The 13,490-nt window shown below is 27.9% G+C and overlaps 1 protein-coding gene across 1 annotated transcript; it reads left to right on the forward strand.

The window, feature by feature from the left end:
* The first annotated feature begins 9,205 nt into the window (after positions 1 to 9,205).
* LOC132054728 (protein CUP-SHAPED COTYLEDON 3-like) lies at positions 9,206 to 12,157 on the forward strand. Its single transcript, XM_059446697.1, has 3 exons — positions 9,206 to 9,522; positions 10,444 to 10,709; positions 11,493 to 12,157. The coding sequence occupies exons 1-3, from the start codon at positions 9,351 to 9,353 to the stop codon at positions 11,901 to 11,903; spliced, it is 849 nt and encodes a 282-aa protein (XP_059302680.1). The 5' UTR covers positions 9,206 to 9,350; the 3' UTR covers positions 11,904 to 12,157.
* The last annotated feature ends 1,333 nt before the right edge of the window (positions 12,158 to 13,490 follow it).

A 13,490-nucleotide genomic window follows, 5' to 3' on the forward strand; every position in this document is an offset into this window, starting at 1 on the left:
AACAAACATAATTAGCATCTTAAACAAGGAATCACACTCATTAACACCCATTAACAATAAAAGTAAAATCAACATTTCACCAAGGGACTTGCATCTTTTATATATATCAAAAAATGAATTTGCACAAGTAAAATAACATCTTCAATAAGGGAATTCCACCAATCAAAATAAGAAAAATAATAGAAAAACTCTTCGATAGGTAAAGACATCCCATAAGTAAATGTAGAATTAGATGAACTACAAGTTCTCAAAAATAAATCATAAATTTCATGTTTTTTCTAAGCAGTGCTGGCAAAATTTCCATCACAATTTAACTAGTAAAGTGATTTACATTGAATTTAACAATTATACAATAGCATAAGTTTTTATAATACGTTCCCTCCGTCCATTTTTATTTGTCAATTATACTAAAAATATATGTCCACTTTTACTTGTAAGTTATATAGTTTGAAAAATCAAGATATAATTTACCATTTTATACCCATTTTACCCTTATTATTAAGTACTCCTATTCATTTCTCTCTCTCTCTCTCTCTCTCTCTTTTTTTTTTTTTGTTGCTTATTAAGAGTGTCTAAGTCAAATATAGACAAGTAAACATGGATGGAGGGAGTAAAAAACAAAAGAAATTATAAAAAAAAAAATGAATTTTGATCTCAATCCAAAATTTTCATTGAGACCCAAGTTTTTCGATTTAAATACTCACAGATTTGAGATTAAGAAAAATGTTTAATTTAAGGGATTTTGAAGTTTCTATTTGTGTGTTCTCGCTAGAGATCATAGAAAAATAATAGAAAAGAGGAAATGCAATATAAATAATAAAAAGATAAATAGAAAATTGGGAGAGCCGAAAAAAGAAATTACTAGTACAAAGGAAGTAAAAAAGCACAAAGAAAAACGGGAGTCGGAAAATATTCAAGATAGATTCAAACTTGTGTCTACCAGTCATGACACCGTTGTCTAATTTAAGGTTGGATGTGACAGAATCAAATATTTAACCTAATTTAAGCAACTTATTACATAAGTATATAAAAAAATTATTAATCTAGGGGGTGCCATGCCACCCCCGCCCTTTAGGGTGGATCCGCCCCTCACTACACCAAAACAGGCTTTTAGCGGCAATATATTTTTCTTTTAGCGGCAATAGTTATTGCCACAAAACATTTACCAGCAATTGGTTAATGCCATTAGATCCAAGGTCGCTAAAGCTTTTAGCGGCATTTATTGTTACAGCTAAAGTTTGGTATTGCCGGTAATAATTAATTTTAGAATATAATTAGCGACAATTAAGTTATTGCCACAAATTAATTGCCGCTAAAAGCATACTCGAAGCACGTGACAAAATAACACAAAATTGCAATACTAAGCCTAACGGGAGCACGATTTATGCCCAACAACTGTACATAAATGTACTTTAATTTATTATTGTCAAAGTCACTCTTCTTCATCTTCTTTTTTCCGCTTTTTTTCTCTTTGTGTATCTTTTTGATAATCTAGACTATCAAGTTGGTCACATAAAATTAGGAAAAACAATAGCAATATGTTAATGGATTTAGTTCATTCGTTTTGCTAATCAAATGATAATAGTAACTAATCAGAGTAGTATCTTTTTTCTCTATGCACTGTCAGTGGTTTTCTTCTTTTTACAAGTTACTTCTGAGTTAAACTAATTAAAGTTATGTGATTCTGCTTTGGAGTTACAAATTTATAGATGACTAGTGGCATGGCGAATGCGAGATACACGTGTGGAGCAACCGTTGTATATAATATTTATGGTCAGACAGAGTTTAGTAACTTCAGCTCAAACAGTATATTTATATATATATATATATATAAAAATAATCTTTCCGGAATCTAACAAGCGAAAAAAGTTATAGTCGAGAATTCTTATACCTTGTGTGACTCAATTGATCGAGCTTCAATCAGCAACAAGTGAAATTGTCAGCTCCGTTTTTTGGAGGGTAAAGTACGTATATATACATATTAAGGAGAAATATTTACGAAATGCGACAATAGTTTTCTATTTACAAAACATAACATTACAAATCCTATACAAAACATACTTTTTCCAAAAAAATATATATATTAAAAAAATTATTTTTTTCGCTAAAAAATTTATGTATGAAATGTGTATATCTCGCTCAAGGCTTAAAAAGTTTGCTCAAAATTTAGTGTATGAAATGTGTATATCTCATTCAAGGCTTAAAAAATCCGCTCAAAATTGTGTGTATCAAAACGGTATGAAATTTGTATCTCGCTCAGAATTTTGCTCACATTTTCGTATATAAAGTTCATGTTAGATTTCTGTAAAATTAATATAACTACAACAACATTGTATACAACTCTAATATAACATTCAAGACTTAAAATAATCGCTCAAATTTTTGTGTATGAAATGTGTATATCTTGCTCAAGGCTAAAAAAGTTCGCTCAAATTTTGTGTATGAAAAAAATATGAAGCGTGTATATCTCGATCAAGGCTTAAACATTACGCTCAAAATTTTATGTATGAGAATGTTATGAAATATGTATATCTTAAGACTTAAAATTTCATTCACATTTTTCGTATGTAAAGTTCATATTAGGTTTCACTTTCATACAATATCCAAGGCTTAAAGTTTTCGCTCACAATTTGGTGTATGAAAATAATATTAAAAATTCGCTCACACATACACATTTTCCATACAGCTTTCATACACAAAAATTTGAGGTATTTTTTAGCCTTTGAGCAAAAAAATAAATAATTTTAATTTTTTAAAAAATATATTTAAAAAAATTATTTTCTGAAAAAAATAAAAAAACGAAAAATATATGAAAATCCATCATATTTCTTAAAATATCGTTATGTTTTGTAAAAAAAAAAATATCTATATATTTTGTAATAAAGAGTTTTAAGAAAGTACCGTATGTCATTTTCCCTTTTTTTGAATCTTTTAGGGCAAGAATGATTCATGGGCCCATTAACGTCATTCTCTAATCTTAATTATTATTAAGAGACTAGCGGTCTATGCCCGTGCTGCGCACGGGCCATACACTTTAGATTATAGTGCATCTATGTATATATAGTTGTCTTTGAATGGTGATTATATATATATATATATATATATATATATATATATATATATATATATATATATATATTATGTTCAAAGCACAATTAATATAACAATGTAGTTTGTGCTCCGTATCTAAAACTTTATTATATTAATGGTTGCTACGAATACAAAATCGGCAAATTTATTAATATTTTTTAAAAGAGAAGACTTGTTTAAAAAGAAACTATTTTTGTCTCTTTGAGATAAAACAATAGCAATATTTAAGCATCGCTGATACTTTTAATTTTAATTCGATTAATTTAAAAGTGTAAAATACTTATTATTTTTTATCAAATTTTGATTTGGATAATTCTAATTTAAATTATTAAATTAATTTTACATGTTTAAAACAAAACAAAGTAGAAATTGATTTTCTATTTAAACGAAGAAATACTATTTTTTAATTTTTGGTAAATATTCTCGGTTTTAGCTCATTTTACTTGTCATGTTGTCTTTTGCATGGTTTTTTAAGAAAACGTCGATTAGAATTATGATTTGACTAATTTACCTTATTCATTATTTGATTTCCATTTGATATATATTTTTCTACGACATTAATCTCTTTCACATTTATTGGAGTAAGAATAAAAATAAAAAAGTAATTAAATTCTATCTTATTTTAAAATATAAATATTTTAAGTATATTTATTTTAGTAAACATAACAAATAAATGACATGGCGGAATAGCAAATACAACAAAATTAATAGCTAGATTAGATCTCGTGCTAATATAAAAAAGAAAGAAAATTGTATGGTTTGACTACCTAACCTTTTGAAGAAAAGCAATTTCATTTGCTCCCACTAATGAATTGATACGCACGTGCAGTGCAATGAATTCATCATTATTGACTCAATGAGATACTTTAAAATTACATGAATATTGTTTGATTTTTTAATATGGGGTGCATTTTTTTTTTTTGACATTATTAATTTGCACTATTTTATATATATATATATATATATATATATATATATATATATATATATATATATATATACACACACACACACACACTATATATATATATATATATATATCTAAAACTTTATTATATTAATGTTTACACACACACACATTATTTTTTTTTAATATGGGGTTCACTATGTTAATAAATATCGTGAGTTTGGAGATATGGGTTCCACTTTTTACTTTTTTTTTTTATATATATATATATTGCTTGATGTTGTTTAGTATGGGGTCCACCCTTTATGTGATAGTTTGATTATTTTTACTATAATATATATACATATATATCACGATTAATATAACATTGTAGTTTGTGCTCTGTATCTAAAATTTTATTATATTAGTGTTTGCTACGAATAAAAAGTCTGCACTTCTTTTTTTTAATATTATATTTTTTTTTAATATGGGGTTCAATTTTTTTTTTAATATTGCTTGATTTCATTAATATGGGGTCCACTTTATTTTTTTCCATGAGTTTGGAGATAGTGAGTTCCAATTTTTTTTCTTTGCTCGGTGTTATTTAGTATGGGGCCCACCCCTTTTTTTTAAAAGGACAACGGACGATGAAGCATGAGTCTAAACCCATGCTTTATATAGTTTCTTCCTTTTTTTATTTATATTTTTTATATTGCTTGGTGTTATTTAGTATGGGCCCACCCTTTTGGACATTATTAGTTTGCACTATTTTTATGCATATATATATATATATATATAGACTATGTTCAAAATACGATTAATATAACATTGTAGTTTGTGCTTCGTATCTAAATCTTTATTATATTAGTGTTTGCTACGAATACGCATCGTGTTTAATATGGGGCCCACATTTTTTTTTGTTTGTTTTTTAAATATGGGATTCACTTTTTTTTTCAATATTGCTTGATTTTGTTAATATTTTTTTTTTTTCCTCTCGATTTTGGATGTGGTGAGTTTCACTTTTTTTTTTAATACTCGATGTTGTTTAATATGGGGCCCACAATTTATATATATATATATATATATATATATATATATATATATATATTATGTTCAAAGCACAATTAATATAACAATGTTTTCTTGCTCCGTATCTAAAACTTTATTATATTAATGGCTGCTACGAATACAAAATCGGCAAATTTATTAATATTTTTTAAAAGAGAAGACTTGTTTAAAAAGAAACTATTTTTGTCTCTTTGAGATAAAACAATAGCAATATTTAAGCATCAGTTGATACTTTCAATTTTAATTCGATTAATTTAAAAGTGTAAAATACTTATTATTTTTTATCAAATTTTGATTTGGATAATTCTAATTTAAATTATTAAATTAATTTTACATGTTTAAAACAAAACAAAGTAGAAATTGATTTTCTATTTAAACGAAGAAATACTATTTTTTAATTTTTGGTAAATATTCTCGGTTTTAGCTCATTTTACTTGTCATGTTGTCTTTTGCATGGTTTTTTAAGAAAACGTCGATTAGAATTATGATTTGACTAATTTACCTTATTCATTATTTGATTTCCATTTGATATATATTTTTCTACGACATTAATCTCTTTCACATTTATATATATATATTAAATTCTATCTTATTTTAAAATATAAATATTTTAAGTATATTTATTTTAGTAAACATAACAAATAAATGACATGGCGGAATAGCAATACTTTTAATAGCTAGATTAGATCTCGCTAATATAAAAAAAGAAAGAAAATTGTATGGTTTGACTACCTAACCTTTTGAAGAAAAGCATTTTTTTTAAGGTAATGAATTGATACGCACGTTTTTAATTCATCATTATTGACTCAATAAGATACTTTAAATTACATGAATATTGTTTGATTTTTTAATATGGGGTGCATTTTTTTTTTGGACATTATTAATTTGCACTATTTTTATGCATATATATATATATATATACACACACACACACACTATGTTCAAAATACGATTAATATAACATTATAGTTTGTACTCCGTATCTAAAACTTTATTATATTAGTGTTTACTACGAATACAAAGTCCGACTTTTTTTTTTTTACATTATTTTTTTTTAATATGGGGTTCATTTTTTTTTTTATATTGCTTTTTTGTTAATATGGCCCACTTTTTTTTTATCGTGAGTTTGGAGATGGTGGGTTCCACTTTTTTACTTTTTTTTTTTTATATATATATATTGCTTGATGTTGTTTAGTATGGGGTCCACCCTTTATGGGGTGATAGTTTGTACTATTTTTATGCATATAATATATATACATATATTATGTTCAAAACACGATTAATATAACATTGTAGTTTGTGCTCTGTATCTAAAATTTTATTATATTAGTGTTTGCTACGAATAAAAAATCTGTACTTCTTTTTTTTAATATTATATTTTTTTAATATGGGTTCAATTTTTTTTTTAATATTGCTTGATTTCATTAATATGGGGTCCACTTTATTTTTTTCCATGAGTTTGGAGATAGTGAGTTCCAATTTTTTTTCTTTGCTCGGTGTTATTTAGTATGGGGCCCACCCCTTTTTTTTTAAAAGGGACAACGGACGATGAAGCATGAGTCTAAACCCATGCTTTATATAGTTTCTTCCTTTTTTTTATTTTTATTTTTTATATTGCTTGGTGTTATTTAGTATGGGGCCCACCCTTTTGACATTATTAGTTTGACTATTTTTATGCATATATATATATATATATATATATGTTCAAAATACGATTAATATAACATTGTAGTTTGTGCTTCGTATCTAAATCTTTATTATATTAGTGTTTGCTACGAATACGCATCGTGTTTAATATGGGGCCCACATTTTTTTTAACAGTGTTTGTTTTTTAAATATGGGATTCACTTTTTTTTTCAATATTGCTTGATTTTGTTAATATGGGGTCCACTTTTTTTTTCCTCTGATTTTGGATGTGGTGAGTTTCACTTTTTTTTAATACTCGATGTTGTTTAATATGGGGCCCACAATTTTTTTTTTTAGGGGTTGATTAATATGGGGCCCAAAATTTTTTTATTTTTTTATTTTATGGGGAGTCCACAAACGGACGACGAAAAAGTGTCCCAACTCCCTCTTCTAAATAGTAGTAAAGTAATGATTCCATGTCATGACAAATTGATAATTTGTCGTTATTTTCGTAATTATTGATGGCTACCTTAGCCAACAAGACATATTCATTCATATAAAATGATGTTTGAGAAAGTTCTCTTAAAAATTGAGTCAGTAATATTACTTTGTTGTTTGATAGTGTTGAAAAACAGGTTATCTGAATTCCTTTTTGTTTTCTTTAAACTTACGCTGAAGCATTATGAGTCCTTCACATCATCGTTGGTATATAGACCCTATATATACATACCACAAACAGATTTAAGAGGGGTCTATATTAATATAAGCATGAATGATTAGAATTTAAATCAACATCAAAGTCGTAACATATAATTACTTGTGGAGTTATAGGAATACTTTATTTCCTGATTGGTTTATGTGTCCCACTTCTAATTTCTATTACCAGATCAAATGCATTATCTCTTGCTCAAAGAGCCTAGCTAGATTATAAAAATTAGTAAGCTAATCTACATCTAATTATACAAAAAACCTATGACTTTCTTGGCTTACCAAATACCATGTCCTAGGAAAGAGCTCAATTTTTATATACTTACAGCATCATGTCACTGATAGCAGCTAGCTAGTTACATATAACACTCAATAATAAGTTGAATTAGCTACAACCAAGAGACTAAAGTGGATAACATGTTAAATTACACGAACAGTAGAAAAGTTCTTCACACAATTAATCACTATATAATGTTGTTGCAAAATAGGTTTAATAGTTCAGTCGCAAAGGTCTTAAGTCGAGGGTCTATCGGAAACAAACCTCTCAATCTCTACGAGGTAGAAGTAAGATCTGCAACACTCTACCGTCTCCAGACGCCACCTGTGATATTACCCTAGGTATGTTGTTGTTGTTGTTCAATCGCAGAGGTGAATTTAGTCTTTTGAATATGGGTTCATCTCAATGTATATAGATATATTAAATTTCGAACTTATGATTATATTTTAACAGTACAATATAAGAATTCCAAAGGCTAAATGCCTGAACCCAATAAATCTAAATCCTGAATTCGCCTCTAGTTCGTTGGAGATCAAGATGATATTGGGCTAACTGTCTCTACAAATATTTCCTTCGTGTTGTGGTTATGTGGCTGGCATATGTTATACGATCAATTCTCCAAGCAATTATATTCTAGATATATATAATTTCAGAAGTGCACGGAACACTCGCAATGATAAACGATGTAGAGACTGTTAGCAACCCCATGCATATACAGATCACAAATAGAAAGGGATTTAACAATGAGAGTTTACTAAATGTACCAAAAATAAAATGAAATTAGAGTCTACTAATAGCTTGAAACATTTCTCAAATTATGAGTCTAGAAAACGATTTATGATTTTCGATGACAAACCTAAAACTCCTGATATATATTCCTTAGCTTTTTTTTTTTCGTTAAAAGGACTGAATATTTTAAATTACTAAGCGTCATTACAAAAAATTAGGTCACTGCGGACCGAACGTAGTTCCATAATATTTCATTGACAAACATAGAGAAACTACCAAAATAACTATAAAATCTTTAGAAAATGTCATTATTGTTCTTTCCTTAGCTAGTAGATCTGTCACCTATCTGCTGCGCGATGATTGGTCCTCACCAACATCTACATCAAGCACTTGATATAATTTTCACGCTATCAGATTACTTAAAAAATATATAACTACGGATATCCTTTTATAACAAACGGAATTAGTAAACTGAGAATTAAAAAAAAAAATAACATATTATAACAAATTAAATTCAATAAGTTAAAATTGTTAACCTCTCATATAATTTGAACATGTTTCAAGTTTTGAAAAATTTATCTTAAAATTTAACTTAACATCCCCATACCTTTACCTAAAAGTAGTATTTTGGAGGCTCTTTCCTACATAATAATATGATTCGGACTTATTACAGTAATAATAATTTGCATTGAGTTATTATTATTTTATTCACTTAAGCCCACAAATAGAAGATTTCTTGTGACTTTGGTTTTTCATGAAAGTTCCAACAATAACAATATACACAAGCATTATTTAATTAGCTGCTAGAATAATGTGACAGAATTCCAACCGGCAGACTTGTCTATAAATAAACTCTTTTGTCAAAGAACTGAATACTCCTTACATTCTCTTCTTCTTCTTTTCCAAACTCACAAAACACCTTACTGGTGATCATATCTTCAACTTGTTTTAATCAAAAAGTCAAAAATGGATTTAAGAGAAATTGGAGCTACACTTCCCCCTGGTTTTAGATTCTGTCCCAGTGATGAAGAATTAGTATTTCATTATCTCTACAAGAAAATTTATAATGAAGAGGATGTTATTAAAGGTAGTTTAGTGGAAATTGATCTTCACATTTGTGAGCCATGGCAACTTCCTGGTATGTTTATTAATTTCTCTTCTTCTTCTCTAATTAATTAATTACATTTTTCTCTTGATCATCAAAATTTAACACTTCCATTTATTTAGACATGCAAAGAAAATTTTCTTAAAAGATGAACTAGGTGACTTGTGATTAACTGTTTTAATCACTGCTTGATCACGCATGAATTAATCAAGAAATTAATTGCAAAATAACTATAAGCTGTGTTTCCTGCTGGGATGGGTACTGCTATCTATTCCTCTGTTACATTTTAAATGACGTATAGTGGTGTACTACTAAAAATTGCGAATTTCTGATAGAATATGTCGGAAATTGGCACGTCGAAAATATTTTCGACAAATTTTGTGTTGGAGATCCCATATTTTTTATGACGTTTCAACAGGAAATAATTGATACTATTTGGTCTTTTGCTGATATTTTTTTTATTGCTACAAGATTACCAGTATTATGGGGTAAATCATTTTAAAAAAATAGGATGTAAATCAACTCATTTTAGGATGAAAAGTTTTAAGCTCAATAAGTATTAACGATTATCTTGAGAAAACTAGCTCTTTCTTATTCATTTTATTTGATATATCTGCCTTTTTATTTTATTTTAAAAAATGATACATTTCTATAATATAATAATTTAACTTTAAACTTTCGAATTTGCCCTTAACGACATAATTTTATAATCACTGAAATGCACGTCAATAGAAAAGTCTCTCGAAATAGTAGCGCAGATTTTGTCTATCAGTAACCTTGGTTGATCAAAGACAATTTTTTAGTTACTCTGTCCGTCATACACTTAACTATAAAACGAAGTTGAGGGAGTAACTATTAGTGTTTAAATTTATCTAACTTCCATTTGATCTTGTTCTTATTATTTGTAATAATTGCCTACTCTTATTATTTCATGAAAATGTTGTTACATATTAGAGGTGGCAAAGCTCAACTCTAGTGAATGGTACTTCTTCAGTTTCCGAGATCGAAAGTACGCTACTGGTTTTCGGGCTAACCGGGCCACAACTTCGGGTTATTGGAAAGCAACGGGCAAGGATCGAACAGTGCTCGATCCTCAGACACGTAATATCGTAGGGATGAGAAAAACTTTAGTCTTTTACAAGAATAGAGCTCCTAATGGCATTAAAACTGGTTGGATCATGCATGAGTTTCGACTGGAAAATCCCCATATACCTCTTAAGGTACGAATTTAAGTTATATACATCATTAATATATAAGATTTTCTTTTAGTATTAGCGACTTTTAACTTGTGATAGCATGTTAGTTATCATTTTTATCAAATTACTGATTAATGGAGTAATTATCAAGAGGATACATGTAATTATCTGATAAATGACCTTATTGTATAAAAATATTTTTCAACTTCAGTGCATAAAGCTTAAACTCTTAATATAATATTGTACTCTTTATTCTCCGTGCAACATTTTTCTCTCCTCTTTTCTAGTTCTTACAAAAATCCATTTTAATGCACTTTCCTTAGATGGATCATGTTTTCTTTTTTTAATCTCTTTTCTTGTGATCACGACAGGTTATGCTTTTCGAAAAGGTTGTACACATTGGTTAAATTTGACGAGATTTTAAGACACATATCAAATATTATATTTATTGTGTAATGCGCGTTTTGTAAATCTTTCACAATTAGAATATATTTTGAAACACATTTAAGATGCTTGAAGATTGAAAATTCCAACGAGTTTGTATATCTTTCACAATTAGAATAGATTTTGAAACATATGTAATATGCTTGAAGGTTGAAAATTCCAACGAGTTTGTATATCTTTCACAATTAGAATAAATCTTGAGACACATGTAAAGTGTTTGGAAGGTTGAAAATTTGGGGAAAAAAATTGTGAGAAATTTCTTAGAAACCTCCTAGTTCGAAACAAGACAAGAAATATGAGTTAAAGTTATATAATAGTGACCACTTTCATTTGTTTAACTTTTTGTTTGTGATCATTGAACAGGAAGATTGGGTATTATGTCGAGTGTTTCACAAATCAAAAGATGAGAACAACAATTGTACAAACAAACTTAGCCCACAAAACACGTACGACGCTTTTATCACTTCTTCAAATTTGTCCCAATCTCCTGATCTCCATATGAACAACCATTCATTGCATAATTATGACATTAATTACCAAAATCCACCTGATCAAATTAGCCAAAACTCAAACACAGTGCATCATCATTTGTTTGATTTATTAGTAAAGGACCATCGTGAAACGACCCGCTTGTCCCAGTGCAGCCAGGAGGATGATCAATACGGATTGTTGCTCGATATGGATTTTGAAGTACCATGTTTTCAAGATGAAGGAGTTCATTCTAGCCTTGAAGACATGAGATTTGATGATGAAAATAACACGGTTTTCATTTGAATTGTTGATATTATTGGTAGTTGGATTAATTATTAATTAGTAGTGAAGGGACATGAATATATATGTTGAATTCGTGAAGATGCATTCTATTGTTTGTTAAGGAATTCGTTAACCAATAATTATTCATGTTTTTAGTTTGGTTATATATAGTATACCATGTATATCCTTATGGATATCTTTATTATACCATGTATATCCTTATTATACTGTATATATAATTAGATATACACACTTAAAATGTTGGAAAAAAAATTATACCTTTAACATATTTCAAATATATTATACTTATTGTACCATGTATTTCTTTATTTTACAGGTATCTTGATTATACGGTATATATATACACACACACTAGTTCCAAGTTCAAGATATAAAAATAGAAATTTAATTAATGAAATATAATTTGTATTACACCATTTTGTGAGCATATAATTTCTTTACTTATAGATAGTTTATTTTGATGTCTTTTAAGTTTTAATTTCATTTATAATTTCATGTGGCAAGATTATATGCTAATTAAATATGGTGATTTAAACTTAATTTTAGATGAAATTAAGAAAAAATTAAATTCATCAAAATGAACCTCAAAAATCAGTTTATTCTTCATATATAGTTTATGCTTAAGAATATTTATTCTCAATTAACCAAATAAGATATTTGAAAGATAATTCGATCTTGATTGATATCACTACTTTTATTTTCAACACTCAACAATTTTCTACTTTAAATATTTGTGAACTGTAATATATCATAGATAAAAAATGATGAATAAAATTGTCCACAGATCATCTGACAAGTGGACCGTGGGCACCGGAATTCCAAATAGATTTATCCACCAAAATTCCAACCTATCTTTAATATACCAACTACCATATATTTTTGTTTCGTTTTCTATTTTGGATAGTTTTTGCTGGTTTACTACTTAAGTAAAGCACTACTTTTTCTTTGTTGTTCTCTAAATATTATAGAAATGTTTAAATTTCTTTTAAAAAAAAATAAAAAATAAGGGTTGAAAAAAGATAAAGAATGAGACCAGGCCCTCAAAGTCAAACCCGAAAGAATGGAGAAAAAAAACGTAACCCAAAGCCCAGATTTAAAGAACTACTGTCTAATTTATTTTTTACTTTCGCTTAATTCACCAATAAAAAAAATCTTTTTATTGGCTTGCTAATTCTAAATGGTGAAACTCTAACTTACTTCCATTAATTTCATTCAAAGGAAAACATAGATTTTTCCAAAAGCAAAAGGAAGATGACCACCAGCGAGCATGAAAATGAAGAACGAAGAGCAAAGAGAAAATGAAAAGCTTAAAAGAAGAACAGTAAGAAAGAAAATGAGAGATACCAAGAAAAATAGAGTGTATGGAGTTGTTAGGTGGGACCAGGAAGCCACTGTCCCACACAACTTTACATGGAGTAAAATTTTGAATTGCACCACCCAGGTGCAGGCTTTCTATAGGACCCTTAAGGCCTGTGAGGACGACAAAACATTCGGCGCTTATTATATAATAGTAATATATATATATATATATATATATATATATATATATATTATTGTTTATATGTATGTTATATTTTCTACTATATA

Source organism: Lycium ferocissimum, chromosome 4, assembly GCF_029784015.1.
Source record: "Lycium ferocissimum isolate CSIRO_LF1 chromosome 4, AGI_CSIRO_Lferr_CH_V1, whole genome shotgun sequence".
Classification (NCBI taxonomy): Eukaryota; Viridiplantae; Streptophyta; class Magnoliopsida; order Solanales; family Solanaceae; genus Lycium; species Lycium ferocissimum.